Source organism: Amaranthus tricolor, chromosome 2 (genome assembly GCF_026212465.1).
Source record: "Amaranthus tricolor cultivar Red isolate AtriRed21 chromosome 2, ASM2621246v1, whole genome shotgun sequence".
Classification (NCBI taxonomy): Eukaryota; Viridiplantae; Streptophyta; class Magnoliopsida; order Caryophyllales; family Amaranthaceae; genus Amaranthus; species Amaranthus tricolor.
This window is the reverse complement of record NC_080048.1, coordinates 10589510-10609140: the sequence shown is the minus strand read 5'-3', so window position 1 is coordinate 10609140 and position 19631 is coordinate 10589510. Positions and strand designations below refer to the sequence as shown.

General features: G+C 35.9%; 2 protein-coding genes across 3 annotated transcripts; one reads left to right on the top strand and one right to left on the bottom strand.

Annotated features, from left to right (window-relative positions):
* Positions 1-1121: 1121 nt before the first annotated feature.
* On the bottom strand, positions 1122-14889 carry LOC130805274 (GCN5-related N-acetyltransferase 9). Of its 2 annotated transcripts, XM_057669970.1 has the most exons (7): positions 14633-14889; positions 9297-9368; positions 9090-9177; positions 4428-4560; positions 4256-4294; positions 3564-3621; positions 1122-1743 (listed from the first exon to the last, which is right to left on the bottom strand). In XM_057669970.1, exons 1-7 carry the CDS (start codon positions 14814-14816, stop codon positions 1739-1741), a joined length of 579 nt encoding a protein of 192 aa, XP_057525953.1. In that variant the 5' UTR covers positions 14817-14889; the 3' UTR covers positions 1122-1738. The 2 variants fall into 2 exon arrangements, with proteins under 2 accessions (XP_057525953.1, XP_057525952.1); XM_057669969.1 differs by lacking the exon at positions 1122-1743 and having other exon boundaries at positions 3254-3621.
* Positions 2375-3072, top strand: LOC130805275 (cytochrome b561 and DOMON domain-containing protein At5g47530-like). Its single transcript, XM_057669971.1, has one exon. The coding sequence runs from the start codon at positions 2512-2514 to the stop codon at positions 3070-3072; it is 561 nt and encodes a 186-aa protein (XP_057525954.1). The 5' UTR covers positions 2375-2511.
* Positions 14890-19631: the final 4742 nt, after the last annotated feature.

Here is a 19631-nt window from a genome sequence, read left to right as displayed (position 1 = left end):
ACTAATAATCGATCGGGTTTGTATCAGTTCGGATTAAAAACAGTTTGATCTTAATCGGTTTTAGTCAGGTTACATTCGGTTACGTGCATAATTCGGGTCGGATTTGACTCGGGTCGATCACTGTTCAGTTCGGGTAACATCGGTTAAGGTTTATATGTCGGTTATAAAATTCGGTTGCAGTTCGAGTTCGATTTTGCCCTTTTCGGTTATCAAACGGTTCGAGTGAAGTATCGGTTCGGGTAATTGCGGTTCGGTAAACCTAAAAAACTTACATTTTTTCGGGTCGGATAATTTTCGATTTTGGGTCGAATTTTCGGGTCGGGTTTGTTTTGAACAGCTCTACCTACAACTACTCGCAAGCCTGCATCTTACACCTTAAATTTGACCTTTAACAATAATAAACAAATAAATAATAAATAAATGGAGAATTTAATTTTAAAAATTCCACCTTTTGCTCGTTGTCTTTTAAAAATCCCACCTTTCGATTATTTTCTTAAAATCCGACCGTTATACTGTTAAAAATCCAATCTATGGTTTGGTATCGCTGACTCACATAAACCTAGAGCAATGACATAGAATCAGGTTTGTAAACCGAAGAAAGTAGGTGGCCTAGGTATAGGGACATCAGTGTTTGGAATCAGGTGGCTGTGGGCAAAATCGCGTGGCACATATACATGATGAAAGACTCTTATGGGTTAGGGGGTTCATGGGGTGTATACGAAAGGTGGAAATTAGGCTCTATTCAATGTAGCTAGCATGGCTAGTTGGATCATGAAGAAGTTGTGCGCCGTTAAAGACACTTGGAGTCAATGGGTTTTTCAAAACACATATTCTATCAAAGAATTCTACTTGGGCACCTTCACCACTTAGCAAAAGGTCAACTGGAGAGGACTAGTGTGGAATAGAGAGATTTTGCTGCTCGCTTATGACTTTGGAAAAATTGTAAACCAAAGACAATCTCAAGGAGATTAGTGTAACACCAGATGACCTATGTCCGTTATGCTCCATCGATCCCGAATGTATCAAACACCTTTTCTTCGAGTGTCCTTTTAGCCAGAGATGCCTTAACGGCCTCGAAAGTTGGACCGGCATCAGATTCAAACATTTCTCAAATATGGACTTTCGAAAATACAAGCTAAAAAGAACCCAGCAGAAGATGATAAAAGTTATTTATGCTTCAACAGTGTACTACATCTAGATAAATAGGAACCTCGCCCTTTGGGAAGGCATGGTTAAAGGCCCTCAATTAATCCATCGCCTTACAAATACAGGGTGAGATTGAAGACCGTCTAAAGATGCTCCACATTCCATCAAGCCTCTCAGGATAAGCTGCTGCCAATGCGAGCTACTGTTGGTTCGAAGTTGAGAGGTATGGCAGTGCTAGCCTATTCATGTTTATGTACACTTGGCTGTATCCTGAGCAGATCAGTTCTGTTGCTCCTGTCTTATAGTAGTCCTACACGATTTGTATAGCTGGAACGTTGTGCTGCTTGCAGTGTTCTTCACCCAAGATTCCTTTTGCTTTTGGCAAGCCTTAGTTTATAGCTGGATTGCCAATCTGTGGATCATTTTGGACGGTGTGGCTCCTCCTTTTTGTATAGGTCATAGTTAATAGTGCCTCCTTGTTTCAATGCATATAAAGAGTGGGGCGGAAAAACCATTCTTAAAAGGTGGACCCCGTTTTGATACCGATGCAATTGAACAATGCGATGGTTCCATGTTTTGGTTGTAAGAACCTTCATTCTGGTGAATGAAAATAGAAAAGTTTTATTTGCCAAAAAAAATTAAAATGAGTTAAATTAAAATAAATTATCAAATTATGTGCACTTTAAATTCAAACAAAAATCATGTAAACTTTTTATTTATATAAATATAAATAAACTTCCTCATGATATTTGTATCAAGAGTCATTTGAAAACAACCTCTTTATAGTGACCGACAAGAATAACATTCAACTCCCTCAACTACCGCATAAGTCAAAACAGACATTCTTGTGAGAGGCCGTCTTTAAAAGAAACAACCTTAAAATAAGAAGCCTACATTCTTACTTTTTCTTTAGTTTGTATTTAACCCATATATCTAATACGTCTCTCGGATAGACCGTCTCTCACAATAATTTGTGTAAGTTAAATCTATAAAGTAATGAATTATTATTATTGTAGAAGACTAAAAAGGGACAATAGAATTATATGCACTAGAGATTAAAATAACATTTCGGAAGACACACCCAAGAGCATGAGCTTTACATATCCAGCTTTCACCTTCTACTTCTTGAAGAATACTTAAATTATGGAACATTCATTTTGAAGCAACCAACTACTCCCCTTTCTAACCGACCATAACTTTCCTCGTTTAAAAGGACACTAACTTACCATTTCAATTATCCAAGGAATTCTTCAAAATTTTCAGCCCTTTCGAAACCTTTTCCCTCACATTATCATCTCAAACCGCTCATTCCAGAATGTTTGTATGAGAATCTAAACAAGAAAGATAACGATAAACTCAATCGACATGGCCATTACTAGAACCATCTTCTTATTCTACACCATTGCTTCACTAGTCCTCGTATCCTCAGCTCAAACGTGTCGAAACTACAAATTTTCTGACAAGACTATTTATAAGTCGTGCACTGACCTACCGGTTCTACGAGCTCACCTCCATTGGAATTATGATTCCTCCGCAAAAATAGTTCACATCACTTACAGAGCAGTCCAAAAATCTCAAGGATGGATAGCGTGGGGGATCAACCCGGTAGGAAGCGGTATGGTGGGAACGCAAGCACTGGTTGCCTTCCAAGATAGTAATGGGAAAATGAAAGCATACACAACTCAAATTACGAGTTACGACCCTGAAATGAAACCAGAACCTCTCAGTTTCCCAGTCTCACAGATTTCAGCAAACTACATAAATGATGAGATGATCATCTCCGCTGTTCTTGGCCCGCTTAACGGAACAACTTTTAACATCGTCTGGCAAGCTGGAAATTCAGTGCTAAATGATGTTCCTCAATCTCACCCGTATTTTGGTTCATATATTAGATCATTTAAATCTCTGGATTTCCTGTCATCGTAGGTCAATACTCGACGAAGAAACCCATATACAATAGATTTTTCCGTCATTACATAACCAAATCATAGTGCATGTACTAGTTCCAGTCCTGTATTCCATACATAGTATATAGAAATAGACTAACCATCTCAAACAATTAAAAACAATAGTAATACAATAAATAAAAGATTCGAGGAAGCATATATTTCCTTAATCCGGCTTTTCTTTTCGGCCATTTCAAATTCACCATCAGATAAATTCACTTTAAACAGTTATTACGGATGTTTGAAGGGCTAAAAAAAACGTCAAATCACTTCGTATTGTTAATGTTAGGATATTTTTGAGCTGAAATGAAAATGGTTAGCGTTTCTTAATGAAAAGAAACACTAAACATCTCATATCATCAATAAAATTTTAACTCTTTAAAACGTCAGGAGTAAAATTAGCAAACTCCCGGAAGACAGAACACTTTAGCCAAAAAAGCAAAGAAGGCTACGAATGAGTAACCATATTACCAACGCAACACTGCAGCTCTTCCCTCTTGGACTTCGTGACGGGCAACTCCAATGTCCACTGAGAAATCACAATAAAAAAGTAAGAGTTGTGAAGGCATTGAGCAACCTGACGTAAAACAACTATTGATAGATTAGATGCTCATTGGAAAATTTTTGTGAAACTGGTATGATTAAAACCAATAAAGCCCTCAGGATCTGTGATTATTGCTAGATATATGCACATATTTGGGACAGAGGGACCATCAAATTTGCTTATTAGAGTCAGTGAAATTTACGATGATGCAATCATCGGAATTAAGTTCATGGGGTAATATGGTACACACCTATCTGATCTATGGGGAAAAGGTATTAATACCTTTGGTACAATGAAGAGCTCGTTGCATTCTCATCATTATATTGTGAACCAGTCATCTTAGATCTCTTTTATTTTTCTCTTCCTCCAATTAATAGATAAGAACTACTTTCGATTGTTAATTTATAATGTGGTATAATAAGATCAACAGACACTAGTCTATCCACAATCCAAACAACCCTGAACGGTTACAACAAAGACAAATTGGGAAAAGGCTCATTGGGTACACGCAGCAAAGCTGAGCAGATACAATGAAGTCCTACATATTATGGCTAGTAATAACAATGAGGAAATTCACATAGTCCTGCTCAAAAGAAAAAAAAAATCCAAAGATGCTCACCTCCTTAAAAATTGCACTGAATGAGGAGTCCTGAAAACCCTGTTGTCCGAAAGAGATGATCAACAATAGGACGTGGCACAAGCATAAAAAATGATTTTTATCAGAAAAAGAAGTGTGTATATGAATAGACTAGAATAGAATGTAGATGAAAGTGATAATAGGAGAGCTAGACCAATTTGTGAAAGAGATCAAGTGATGCTTGATTTGATTCTCCGATTTTTGCACGGAATGTATGGATCCCAAGATTTTCAACAGCAAAGGCCATCATCATCATGACTGCTTCCTTTCCTAGTCCTTTGCCTCGACTACAATACCAAGACATAGATTGCTTAGCAAGATATTGATTAGTTTCAGGCTGTTAACTTCAGTTTGTTAATAGTATGTGATAATGGGAACCGCAGCATGACTCATAAAATAAGAGCTGTTTTGCAATAAAATGCAATGCCTCCATATTTGATTACATTACGTATATCCAAGACAGAAAGCAAATACAAAGAAATTTCCTTGATTATAAATTAGTTTATTTCCTGTTACCATTAGATATTCATATTATTGCTGCGAAAACTGGAAGGGTGTCGAGACTCTCAAGTCTAAATAAATCTTTCTTTCTGCAATATATTCACAAAGTCTAGTGGCAATCATATCAAAGTAGCATCTAGAAAACAATGCGCTCAACGAAAATCGGTCCACAAACATATTTTAAGATAGGGCAAGATTTACAGTTTATTTGACAGGTAGCATAGTTGTCTGTACTACAGTACATAGAATCTACTAAGTAGTGGACAACTACAATATCAACAACAATATTGCATTACGCCAATGCCACTAAGTGAATCCTGCTTATGCAAGTGCATGGAGGTCAAATGTACACAACCTTACCCTATTAACAAAGAGGTTGTTTCTAATTGATCCTTGATAGGAGATATCAATTTTAATGTTACGGAGATAAGTGTACATGATTTGATGATAGGATCCACATAATCAAAAATCAAAGAGCTGCGTATCTTGGCACAATCAGGAACAGATATGGAACTTGCACAAGTATCATATCAAGTAAACTGATATTCTGATGAACTCAGAAACTTAAAAACCCAGAGATAAATTTCTGGTCTCATAATCTTTAAAAAAAGTGTTCTCGCACAAGATAGCCAACATAAGAACAGGTTCCACTAAAATCCTAAATCAATTTGTGTACACCACACTGATATAGACAAGTGAAGAAAAGGGAGTTGGATAAGGTGGACAATTGAAATGAAACTATTTTAACCCAATCCATTGTGAGAGGTTTCTTTCCATATTTGCTTATTATGCCCAATGCCCATATGACGTAACACCTAAGAATTCCATTATCTTGTGTTAACATGCCCCCTCCTCTCTCATACCATCTTTGTTTCATGATGCTCAGACTTATCAACAGCCTACAAGATTATTTACTTATCAAGAAAATGGCCAACATTGACTTTGCCACAATCAGATATTCTGTTTCGTTTCATCCTCAGCTTAATCAAGTCCCCTAGTATGTGCCAGATGTGGAACAGCCATCATCACGTCTAATCGGTACCAAAAATTTTAGCAGATAATTAACTAATCTTTGCTCAATTAACTCATCCTCAGATGAACATGGAAGCCAGTTCTGGAGTTGGTCAACTACTCTTACATTCAGCCGCAATGTTTCCTTGGAGAAGTACTTTACATTCCAAAAATCAAAATTGCTATAATCAATAACTAATAACGGAACCCCAAATCAAAGATGCGCTTCAAATTTTTGAACCATGATAAATTGCAGAAGAAAATTACTTGAGTAGGGGTGGTATTAGGCCGGGAGCAGGGATATGATTTTCTATAAATGATCTAATGGTTACTACTTCCTCAATATCTTGTAATTTGCACCACTTTCTCCCTTGAAGTGAGAGCTTTTTGGGAGAAGTGGTGCAAGTATGAAGTTTTTAAGGAAGTATATTTGCTTAGTTGTGCTCTTTAACTTAGAAAATAATACTCCCTCTGTTTTCAAATGTTCTTCCCATTCACTTTTTTCACAGATCCCAATGCAAACTTTAAAATCAAATAATTTTAATTGTGAGTTTTAAAAATTCTAAAAAGTTGATATTTAAAAAGTATATATTAAAACAAATCTAACAAAATCCCACATGAATATGTTTTTTTCTTATAGATCAATGAGAAATCGTAGTCAAAGTTTGACACTAAAATTCGTAAATTTATTTGAGAAGAACATATGAAAAAGGAGGGAGTAATCAGTAAAAGTCAGTTTTAAACAAAGAGACTCTGCTAAAAACTAGCTGCAACTGCAGAAAAGGAAACAACAAAAAGGTACTACCTTCATTCCATTATACTTGCTAAATTATACTATTTACGTAATCCAATATGTTACTTTGATCATTTATACATTGAACTATTCACATCTAAAATCATAAAAAGTTAATATTATGAAAGTATATGATTAAACAATTAAAACAGGATCGCACTTGATTATTTTCTTACACATTAGCCACCATATATAAAATAAGCTAGAACGATGAATTGTATCAATAATCGTAATGTAGCAAGTATTTCAGAACGGAGGAAGTAGAAACAATATTTCAGTTTTAGAATAAAACATATGAAGAAGACGGGGTTGAATTGATGATTGTTAACTATGACAACACCAATAGGTTAAATATTTTCTAATTAACTTTCCTACTAGTCTTATAGAGCAGCATTTGCCTAATTATTCACTGCAATGAATAAAAAAAATAAATAAGTAAATAAAAAGCTATTTTGTTAAGCCTCATCAATGAAACCTTCCACTAACTCGATTAGTAAGAATATTACCATTATTCAGACTCCTAGCAAGCCATTTAATGATTTTCCTGTAAAGTCACACAAGAATCTTCCTCCAGCTCCCAAAATAAATAAATAAATAAATAAATTAAATAATTCCTCCATCTCAGAATTATTTTGAAAGCTGGAAAACTTACTTTCAACCTTGTATCTATCCAGAACAATTTGCCTTCAATTTTCCTTTAAGATCTTTTATGGAATTGTATGCAGCTCTAGTCCACTATAACTGTCATAAAAGGAAGACCTAATTTTAACTATAAACTTTCAACCGTCAGTGACTTGTTTTTCAATCTCTGATTCAAACTAGCACGCGGGTTCACGATTTCTCACCTACATTTTTTCTAGATGCATTGACACATATTCTTACCATTAACTTTCTAAATTTTCATTCAATTCCAAACGGAGATAAGTAGCAAGCAACTATGCAGTAGTAACAACTAACAAATAACAGCTCTTCTTGGTTAAATATGTGGAGCTGTTCTATATATAATACAGTTGTGCAAGCACATCCAAGAACCTAATCATTTTAAGAAGTTGCTCGTTCAATCTCAAATAGTGGCTTGGGTCATTAATCAAGTGGGTTTTGAGTGCTTGTAGTAGTTTATAAGTTAATCAAGTCATTGGACAGTAAAATTAAGTAATTCTTCCGAGATCTAAATCTGCTGATTGTTAGATCTTATAGTTCCAGAAACTAGCGATAAATTTTTTAGACTATAACCGTCCAGGTAGCCAGATGGTAGAATCGCTCATAGTCCAAAGCCAATCACTAAACTAATGAAATGAAGAGTCTCGAGTCTGATTACTCAATAGTCAATACTCAATACACAGCCAAGTTGCGATATGCTAATAGACTAAGAACTTTCATATTTCAATTCATTTTCTCCTGTTTTTAGAGTTGGCCTAATATGCTAATGAAAGGTGCACTTCATATATCTTTCATAACTTCAGCAGTCATTACAATAATAAATTTCTGCTTATGCTTACTCCAACAATAGGTGGAAGTCCTTGAAGTTAAATTTCATAAGCACACCTAAAAAATCATTGTCAATTCAACATCAACACCGAATTTGTCCGTTAGGCTTTAGGCCTCCATTGAAAGTTGTCTGTCATTGCATTTCTCATGAAGTAAATTTAAGTAGCAGCATAATCCGCTACCAAATGATAGTAAAAGAAAAACAATCTGAACATAAATTATGTACATATGAAAAACTTTAAACATAAATTACACCTATTGAAAACATTTCATATCAATAAATAAAGATAAATATTTCATAAGATAGTCTCAATTGCTTCTCATTGCTGATCCACATAGAAGAACTTGAACAAAATAGCTTTCCAAATCTCCACATTGTACAGTTGAAAACGGGAATGCAAGAGGTTGTTTAATGCTTCATCTTAATAAAATTGCCTAGAAAAAGTAGCAAAAGAACGGCTTCCCCTTTGGAGCACTTACAGACCATTAAAAAACAGAATGGGCTCTAACAGCATAAGTTTTCAGAAACCTATGGTACTTAAGTTCAACACTTTTATGAACACTTCACACTTCACTTTAAGATTAAAAACACGAAAATTGTCCATAAATTAGCTTAATGTGATACTCACAAATAATCTCACCTGAACCCAAGTAACAAAATCCAGAACCATGATGATTATGCAAGTGCAGACTTTTCAAAGCAGATCTAAATATAAACGGGCCAACGAAGGAGAAGACAAATAAACTAGATTTCTAATTTTTACTCTACTGATCAAGAATACAACAAAAATAGTTCCCAAGTACACATACACAAGAATTAGCACTCAAGAAGACCCCATCTTTTTCGGAACAACGCCATAAAACTATTTCCTTGATAATATACAAACACACATAATACATTAAGTATAATTATCATTTGACTTTTCATAGGGCACAAGGAGGAGTAAGATTAAAACAATTTCAACAAAAAAAAATAATTTCACATTATTGTATATACATGAGTAATAACTAAAGAAGACATACATTTTGGGCTCAGCTATCATAATCTCAATCTCTGCAAAAAGAGAGTCCTCAGGATCATTCATATATATATTTACATCGCCTACCATGGCTGGAAATAGGGAAAAAATATCATTAGAACTCGGAAAAGGCTGTAGTATTTAGATTTAAAAAGATAGTACTCAACAGCACAAAACTCTATGACAAAAGTCACAAAAAGATAAAAACTACCTTCGATATGAGGCTGGCCGTGTAGAAATCCTCCCACGATCATTTGCTTATCCAAAATAATGTAAGTGCACTCTGAAATACACACAAGTAACAAAAATTTTAAACCATCCTAAACAGAAAGAAGCCAGATACCTTTGTGCCTCAAATCAAAAAGCAAAACCACGAACATATGCAACAAAAATGCGTCAAAGATAATAAAATTTAGGATCACACAGAAACAAAAGTCCTACTCAGCTCCACCAATTATTTGTCTCTAATGCCACATACACCACTTTATAGTAAGCCCCATTCTTACAATGGTGTGCCAAAAACCCCTGCCGTTAGTCAATGCTGATCAACAATGATCCTCTTTTCTTTTTCCTTCTTACAACAACAACAACAATGCCAGTGTCTTAATCCCAAAAGAATGGTGTCGGTTGATTTTTGGTTCATGATCATGGGATGTGACTAAGTTTTATTGAGTTGGTTGTCACTAACCTATCACTTGCCCTCCTCCTTTACCTGGGCTTGGGCTTGGAACTTCAACAATAAGAGACAAGTACTCATTGTTGGGGAATTTTTTTTTATTCTTCAATAAAGAAATTTCCATTGATAATTTGATCTCCGCGCAAATTTCCTCCTATATGTTTTGTGGAGCTTCACTTTCTCCTAGATTATTTTGTACCAGATCTAACAAAAATCCACATCATTTACCCTTTAAGCATTGTATACACTAATTATTAGGGATATTGATTCTATGATCCTAGTAGCACGGTCCTCCTAGAATTACTTAATTAGTTGTATACATGTACGAAAATATTTTCTTGAAGAATACTTGACTTAAACAGTGATGTTCAACAAAGGGTAAATTGCAATCTTGCAAAGTAGTTTTTGTACAATGAAAATCAATTCTAGGAAATCAAAATTCAATTGTGTCAATCTATCCATACATATAATCTATACAAACTAGTTCAGCTAAATTTTGGAAGAGATTAAACTCCTCTTAAATAACTAATTGTACTTTCAACATAAGTACTTAATAAAAAAGAGCCTAAGTAAACAAGTGCATAGACTTGCAATATTATTTTATTTGCATAAACTACCTACTTGCACTAGGAGCGAAGTGATTGTGAAAGATGTTTTCATGTGCCACATTGCCATGCGGAAACAAATTTTTTGCATCAATTTGCTTTCACGTAGTAAAGTTAGTCGTAAAAGGTGTGAGGCGCAATGACACGTAAGGGGTTGTGCCTTGCCAAGTGTGCCTTAGGCATGCTCTTGAGGATAAAATGCTTATCCAAAAGTATTAAACTTTTTTATTTTTGCGTCTAAAGGCACACGTTTTATAACCCAGCTAGTAAACTAAATTAGTTTTGATTATATACCAATATTAAATTAAATTAAATAAGAGGATAAGAAAGGATGCTTCGATTTCTTGAAGATAAACTAAAATTTCTTTTGATGAACTAGATTAAAATGACTCATTAAATAATGAGCACTTTTATTTATGTTAAGGTGCAGATGATGTTTGTTGTCAAGGATCAATCAGAAACAACCTCATTGTGACTTTGTTATCATTGACAAGGGCAAGGTTGCATACATCCAATATCCCCAAACCCAAATTGGTGGGAGCCAACTAATAGCATAACGGTAATGTAAGTTTAAACTTGCTACATTTGGTCCTTTATTTTGATGGGCTAAAGATTGATAATTCTTTGGTTTCGGGTTTTAATTGACTATATCAAAAATGACTTTTAATGCATGTGCACTTTTAATTATGTGAAGATGCAAATGATGTTTTCTACAAGGATTAATAGGGAACAACTTCTATGTAATCACCAACTAGAGTAAGGGTAAGGGTTCCCTAGAATTAAAGTTGTTACCTTAAATGCCTCGGAAATGAAACTATTCTATCTATTTTAATGTCATTTGTGCAAATGACTTTTCCCACTCCCATACCTGAGAGCATTTCTCCTTCCCTCAAGTCCATTTCCTACCTAACTATATCCCAAACTCCACAACCTAAAAGCACCCTAGCCCATGCCTAGTTCTTCCTTCTAGTAAAAGACTCACCAGGGGAGGATTCAGGGATCAAACTCTCTAGGGGCACGACACTATAGAAGAGTAAGAAAATTTTGCCGAAATTTAGGAAAAGTTTTATTTGTAAAGCAAGCAATTAAGAATTTTTTTTCCATTCTTGCAAAATGACACGTAGAAGCACAATTATCCCAATTCAGATACTACCTCCGTTTCGTTATATTTGCTACTATACTGATAGTGATATTTTCCCACACAACATGTCACAATCGGGTTCGAGTATTTTAGAACGGAGGAAGTATAATAATGTGAAAAAATTAAAATTTTTTGCAAATACTATGAATGGAGAAAGTACACTCAGTCAAATGCACTAAAACCAAAATTCCTAAAAGCATCAATAAAAACATGAAAAATAATACTCACCTCCAAATAAGAAAAAATGGGGGTGAAAAAGAAAAGTAAGACAGTCTATGAACATGATCAGTCAAGAACTAATTAAACCCCTAATTTCAAGCGTTTTTTGGCTGAGAGGAAAGAGTAGACTTTCCATTTTGAGTGAAATGGAAACATTAAACAAAGTCCTAATTCTATATTAGCTGATTTTTCTATTCAATCTACACTCCAGATTAATCAAAGAAAATAAGATTAAAGTTGATTAATCATAAGAACATTCAATCAATAAACTCTATATCTCTATCTCTCAAGATAATTATAAATAAGAAATTGAACTGAATTTTTCAAACTCAGAAACCCTAATATTTAGGGATCTCAAAAAGATATCTACTGAAATGAAAGCCTTAACAATGAAAAACAAAATGAAAATCAAAGCAAAAGATGAGCACAAGTGTTAATGAGGTATCTTGGATACCTCCCCTCAAATGTAATATATTATATTGAACTCAACAATTGCTAGTATAATAAAACTCCCCTTATCTTGAGAACAATTCTCTCAAGATCACAATACTAATTCTATAAAGAACATTCTCAAGTTTATTACAAAGAAATAGTCATCTCAACAATATGTGTTTGTGGTGATCCTTGTTCTATGTATGATACTCCCTTTTGTAGAGGAAGGTGAGTATCATTCTTAGACCCACACTATTAATCACCATAAAGCACAATTAACATCACACAATTAACTCCCCTAATAAGTATTGCACCACATTATTACATAATTAAAACAGAATCTGAACAAAAGGATCCAAAGCTAGACTGCTCGACTGCCTGCTCGAACAAGCTACCCTCATGCTCGAACGAGCAGGTCTTACCTGCACCTTCTGCCTGCTGATCTTCTTCCTGCTCGAACGAGCCATTCAATGCTCGAATGAGCAACCCTTGGCTGCCAGCTTCTGACCTCGTTTTCTTTGTTGCCTCGATCGAGCAACCATGAAGCCATGCCTTGACTCGTTCAAGGCATGGTTCCCACCTTTAGTGAAGTTTCATTTTCCCCACGTTAAGCACTTCGTTTATCATTCCAAACCTTAAACCACTCACGTACGATACATCAAGACAAAGCATGTTCGATTAAATGTTCAAAGTTAACGTCATTTTTATGAATATTGGCACTTGCTTTAACACCTACAATTTGAGATTTGAAGACTTAGTCATTTGAAGGGGGTGGTTTGGTGGAGTTCACAGACCACGGCGGCGCAGCAGGCAACAACTTCAATGCGTAGGCAGGCGACAACAGTGTTACAGCCTACAAAGGTCACTTCAGGACCTGAAGGGGTGACGATGGGAGAGAGAAGGCAAGCGTTACGGCCTACAAAGTGCAATGCAGTGATGTTTGTTTGGGAGAGACACACGCCAGCGACTGAAATCCGGCGATGGGTTTGTTGGGTTCTTGGTTTATATGGTTTTCGTACTTTAGAAGTAACCTTGCAAATGAGAGTATGAGACGAGGGAGAAAGTGGGGAGGTCGCTACCAGAGTTTTAGTCTGCCAAAATTAGATTCAAACTTTTTTTTTTAATTTCGCTGCAAATCAACACTGCTTATTTCCCCCATTCTCCAATTAAAGGAAATTTTGCATTGTTAAACTAAAGTCTGCTTTCCATACACTATTAAATTAGAATCAGAACAAACATCACTCTCCAGAAACTTGAATGTAAATTAGTTGGAAGTTAACGAAGAAGAATTAATGCATTACTCGAGCAAGCAAATCAAGAGAAAAGTGAGGACCATCTAAGTAATGGGGCCGGGGCTTGTGAGCTCCTTGCAAATTATCCTTTCAAAGTTGCAAAATATTCAGAATAAATCATGGGACTTTGAAATCGTTATCACTTCACATACCCAATATTTGTAAAAGAAGAAAATATATGAAACCATCAGAACAATATATATCTCTAGAAAGTCCAACGTTTCTTTTAAAAAGGCTTTCTCTAAAAAGTAGGAAATCACAACCTCTTTTGTGATTGAAAAATTGAGTATAGCTCATTTAATCCTTAGTTAATCCTTTCACAGACTTAACTAATCCTATGGCTTTTAACCATAAAGGTAGTATAATAGAGACCTTCTTGCTCTATGGCAAAGACGCATACTCGTATTGAAATAAAACATAGTGTTTTCTCATTCAAAACCTAACCATGCTAATATTAATATCACAAACACATAGCTTTTAAATTCAATTATTTGCGAAAGCAAGTAGTTGGAGATAGCTTCAAGGCATGTTCGGCATAGCGGTTTAAATAATTGTTAGTAGTTTAATTTGACTAAGACTATGTTAAAAATGTTATTGTTTGGTAAACTAACTATTTGGGTAGTGCAGGTAGTTGTTTCCAGAACGTTACAACTTGTAGCGTTCCAAAATCAAAAGAAACGGTCTAAATTTTTCGTTATTCTCAACAAATTATTCTCTAATAGCTATCATAACAACTTTTAATTTACACAGCTAAATCTAAAAGGTGCAACGGTAGAGGTACATTTACCTACAGCTACAGCACTAACAACTACCCACACAGCTAAGTTTTGTTGATGCATTTCATTGTAGTGGCTCCTCTAGGATTATTAAATGTGTAATTGTTAAATTCTAGAGGAACAAGAACAACTTAATTTCTTCTATTTCCAACATTTTTTGTGAAAAGCTCCTTATTTTGCAGAAAAACCTACTGTGAGTTATCCAACAAAAACGTTCCAACCATCAGAAATTCAAAACATTATCAATCACATAAAAGCAGAAGAATCATAATTCAAATATGAGAAACTCAAAGAATCAGACAAAATTAACATAACCCATCATATAGTATGCCAAATAAACACCCTCAAGCAATACTAAAAGGAAAATTCTGTTCAAAACGAAAGAGGAAAGGGAAAGAAACAAAACTAAGAGGGTCTTGATTCCAAGAGAGCTGCATGTCGTACTCCTGATCAAGGGTAAGGGGCTCCGAACCAGTAGCAGAGAGAAGGGTAGGGTCTTGCATCCATTGATGGTACTTGGGGACATGTTCTTTCATGTATTCCACCATTATTACTTTCTCTCCTTCTAAACTCACTCCCATCTTCTTCATCTCCCCTCGGCCCTCACTGCTTCTCTGGAAGCTAACTTTATTCCGTACTATTGAATATTAATGTGGAACAATGACTCCTATTTAGATTGACTAATCTAATCTAGGAAACAAAGTAAGAATAAAATATTCATAGAATAATTACATAATCAAAAATACATCATTATTTCCTGCACTCCCCCTCAAGTTAGGTCTTCGAGTCACCAATACCTAACTTGCACAATGTTTGTTCAAAAGCTTTTGATCTCACTGCTTTTGTGAGAATGTATGCAAGCTGATCTTTTGATTTTACAAAGGGAAGACTTATAATTTTCTTCTCGAGTATCTCCTTTATGAAATGTCTATCATTCTCTACATGCTGGGTTCGATCATGCTAAACCGAATTTTCAGAGATACTGATTGCTGCTTTATTATCACAGAACAATTTACACGGCTTCTTCTACGAAAAGTGCAATTCACTCAAGAGTTTCTTTAGCCGTATAACTTTTGTTATTCCTTTAGCGATACCTCGAAATTCTGCCTCTGCACATGATAAAAGCCACAACTTTTTACTTATTACTCCTTATGTAACCAGGTTTCCCCCAACCAATGTAAAGTATCCAGAAGTAGATCTCCTATCATCTCGATCTCCTGCCCAATCTGCATTAGTGTAGGCCCGAAGGTCTAAGTGATCATTCTTCTTGAGTAGGATTCCTCTACTACTTGTACCCTTTAGATACCTTAAAATCCTCATCACTGCTGTCATATGTTGTGTCTGTGGTTGACGCATAAATCGACCCACTACTCCAACTACATATGCAATGTCTGGTCGTGCGTGAGAGAGATAAATGAATTTTCCTACCATTCTCTGATATTGCCCTCTGTCTATCATCTTTCCTCCTTTAATAATCTGAAGACCATGATTGGCTATAATAGGTGTCTTTGCAAGTTTACAATCAAGCATACCTCTTTCAGTTAGCAAGTCAAGAATATACTTTCGTTGGCTAATGAAGATACCTCCTCTTGATCTCAATACTTAAATGCCAAGAAAATACTTTAGTCGCCCTAAGTCTTTCATTTTAAATTCTCGAGACAATTGCTCCTTAAGGACACATATTTCCTCTTCATCATCATCCACATAGATTATTAGGCACGTAATATGATCATTTTGTCTCTTAAGAAACAAAGTATGGTCAGAGTTGCTTTGTTTATAACCAAACTTTGTCATAGCTGTAGTGAATCTCCCAAACCATGCCTTTGGAGATTATTTTAGACCATACAGAGCTTTGTTTAGTTTACATCCTTCTCTTGGAGTAAAATCACTAGAAAAACCAGGGGGAGCTTTCATATACACCTCTTCCTCTATCTTTCCATGTACAAAAGCATTCTCACATCAAATTGATGTATTGGCCAATCTTTATTTGCAGCTATTGAGAATCGGACCCGATTTTTATTGATTTTAGCCACTAGTGAGAACGTTTCAGAATAATCCATCCCATAGGTCTGAGTGTACCCTTGTGCTACCAATCTTGCTTGTGCTGTTCAATAGTACCATCAGCCAAATATTTGATTGTGCATACCCATCTGCACCCAACTGTCTTATTTCCTCTTGGCAATTCACACTTTCCCCATGTTTTCTTTTTGTTAAGAGTACAAATTTCTTCCTCCATTGCCCTTTTCCATTTCAAATCCCGGAGAGCTTCTTCAGTGGTTTTTGGAAGAACATTGGAATACAGGGAGGTGTTAAAAGCTACTGTTGTCTGAGATAAATTTCCATCATTTCCTCGGTTAGTGGGATACCGAGATCGTTGAAACCCAAATTCCGGATCATATCTCTTAGGGTGAACACCTCTTGTGCTTCTGTGAGGTAACTCATATCTGCTCGGAATATCAACGCTAGGTACATCATCATTAGAATTATTATTTCAGGTGTTACCTCTTGTTCAGTTGGATGCTCATCTGGAATGAACTAAAGTGGAGATACTATAACTTTAGAAATAACATCGGTAGTCTCGCCTACCTGCTCTTTTGGGTCCTAATCAATCATAACTGGGTATATTAGCCAGCTTAGGTCATCACTAATTGTCTCCCACTGAGGACCAGGCTGGGTATAGTAGTAGGATTGTTCAAAGAAGTCACAATCCATAGTGGTATACATCCGATTTTGTAAAGGGTCAAAACATCGGTATCCCTTTTGATTTGCCCCATAGCCAAAAAGAAACACACTTAATTGCCCGAGATTCAAGTTTGGTTCTGATTTGTTTGAAAAGATGAATATAAACAACACACCCATGTTGGGCTTTTGTTGTGGAAGACTGTTTGGGTACGTGGCTTTGAAGGTTAGAAAATTTGAAAAAAATAAGATTATTTAACAACTTAATTCCAAAAATAAGCTCCGTGAAACTTATTTCCCAAAATAAGCGTCCGTACATCCAAGCCTAGCCTCGGGAAGAGTCGCTGTTAGTAACAGCGAAAGTGAAAAAAAAAAATTAAAAGCCCAAAGTCGCTGTTACTAACAGCGACTTAAAAAAAATTAAAAAAAAAAAATTCCAAATATTTTCCTGGGCCAAAACTCACATAATAGCAAGCTCAAAGCCCATTCACTTTAACCTTCTAACAGTTATCTAATATCAGATGAACTAACTTTAAAAACTTGTTATTGTTTGATTAATCTTCCGATGTGGGACTGTGGGCTTCGACATCTTAATTTTTAATTTTGGTTCATTAGATCGTAGCTTTTGCCCCTCACCTCTGGTACCTAGTTCAGCATCAACATTGGAGCCACTGCGTGAATTTTTGAATCCGAAGAAGGTCAAGGCACTTGATTGTGCCATCTTGGATGGTCCTGCAGCTAAGAGGTCACGGAATGTCCAGGAAACTGAAGCCATATCTACAATTGTAGATCAAGTGAATACAGTACCAGGAAGATCTTTTATGGGAACCAATAGTGCTTTAGGACAGCAATTAGCAAATCGAGTGCCCTTGGGTTCAGCAACGGGTCTTAGAAAATCAGTCAGCAACGGGTCCTGCAGCTAGGGTTGCCTCAGGTTCCTTCTCAGCCAGCGGTCAAGGTGAGCTTCTTTGTTCTTTGATTATGTCACTTCTTAAGTAATATATGTTGCTTTATTTGTAATTTACTGTTTTTGAGTTCTGCCCCCATTGGAGCTGCTACTCTTGATTTTTTCTACGTGGTTCTTGAATGGATGTAAGATCAAGGAGGTTAGACACTTAGTAAGAAAATTTTAGATGGTTTGCTTTTTATTAAGCATGTTTTCTGCCCACTGCTCTTGGATGTGATCATCTGGTTTTATCCAATGTTCTCACAACATATCTCATGATAGATCTTCACTTAACTTTTCTCCAAGGCATTTGAAATCTTGCCTAGGCAATTGATGCTTACATGTTAACATGGTGTACTTACAGAATTTACGGGAGGAAGGTGCAAAACTTCGCATGAAAGCTCGAGATCCTCGTCGTGCTCTGCATCAAAAGACTGGAAGCTAATCCCCATTTAACCCAAATTTGGCAGACTGCACAGCAGTTTGGTGCTGTGTGCAGCAACCAGATAGATGAACAAGTTACCCATGTTGTTGCTATTGATCTTGGCACTGACAAGGTAACTTTCTTCTATTGTAAAACTAATGCTTGATGCCTTGATTGTCATGTTGCTCGTGAGGATTTTTTAAGCATATTTGGTTTCATTGAAGCTTGTCCATTCTTGATGAATAGCATACCTTCTTACCAGACAACACCCCAATGGCATATCCTGTAGTTTGAGGCAGCCTGCATGAAGATGACAAAACCTGGGAGTAACCGAGTAGAAGGAGAAGTAATTAAGCTAATAAGGAACTAAGGAAAAGCGGTTTTGGAAAATATTTATACTATTTTTTCGACCCACAGTTCCACGTCAAAAGATTAATCAAACAATAACAAGTTTTTAAAGTTAGTTCATCCGATTTTAAATAATTGTTTGAAGTTTAAAGTGAATGGGCTTTGGGCTTGCTGTTATGTGAGTCTTGGCCCAGGAAAATATTTGGAATTTTTTTTTTTAAGTCGCTGTTAGTAAACTAACAGCGACTTTGGGCTTTAAATTTTTTTTTTAAGTCACTCTTACTAACTGCGACTCTTTCCGAGGCCAGGTTTGGATGTACGGACGCTTATTTTGGAAAATAAATTTTGACGGAGTTTATTTTTGAAATTAAGTCGTTAAATAATCTTATTTTTTTCAAATGTTTTGAAGGTTAATAGGGTATGAGAAGAATTAGTCTTATTCCCATATAAAACATTTTTTGGGGTAAGTTTGACCTCTCATTACAAAATCTTTCTCTCTCCTCTACTTTACAGTATTACAGCATGGCTCTCTTCTTTCTCGTCGAGTGGTATGAATGGCTGGAGGTTACTGCACCCATGTAGGCCTTGTCGCCGGTTCGAATTTCCGATACCTTGGCGGTGGCCTGCTCGCGGTGTAATTGCCAACACCTTTGCCGGAGTGGGAGTGGATCGTACCGAGAAATAAGAGATGAGAGGAAGACCGAGAGTGGTCAATGCCGGGTGTGATGGCCAGATCCGGATTTGTTTGTTGTTTTTTGGTATAGCTAGATTGATATCTAACTCCGGTGACTCGGTAGTCCGTCGGAAATTGAAATTTGGGGTTTGAGACGCTTTCTTTAGTGTTGAACTTTTCAAGTTGCAACAAAATTGTTGGTGATGACAACTCGATTTTGATTGCCATTGCAGCTAAGGTTTTTGTTTCTTTTTTCTAGTAGATGCTCTGAAGAAAATTATAATGCAGAAAATAAGGATATTAATGAGGAACAATGACTCCTATTTATACAAGAT

What these genes read in the sequence shown, in the direction of transcription:
- LOC130805275 (XM_057669971.1), top strand. Translation starts at nt 2,512, where the DNA reads ATGGCCATTACTAGAACCATCTTCTTATTCTACACCATTGCTTCACTA.
- LOC130805274 (XM_057669969.1), bottom strand. Translation starts at nt 14,816, where the DNA reads ATGAAGAAGATGGGAGTGAGTTTAGAAGGAGAGAAAGTAATAATGGTG. An exon ending in TTGGAATCAAGACCCTCTTA is followed by an intron (nt 9,369 to 14,632) that starts GTTTTGTTTCTT and finishes TGTGTATTTCAG; the next exon opens with AGTGCACTTACATTATTTTG. An exon ending in TTGATCTCTTTCACAAATTG is followed by an intron (nt 4,295 to 4,427) that starts GTCTAGCTCTCC and finishes TTCGGACAACAG; the next exon opens with GGTTTTCAGGACTCCTCATT.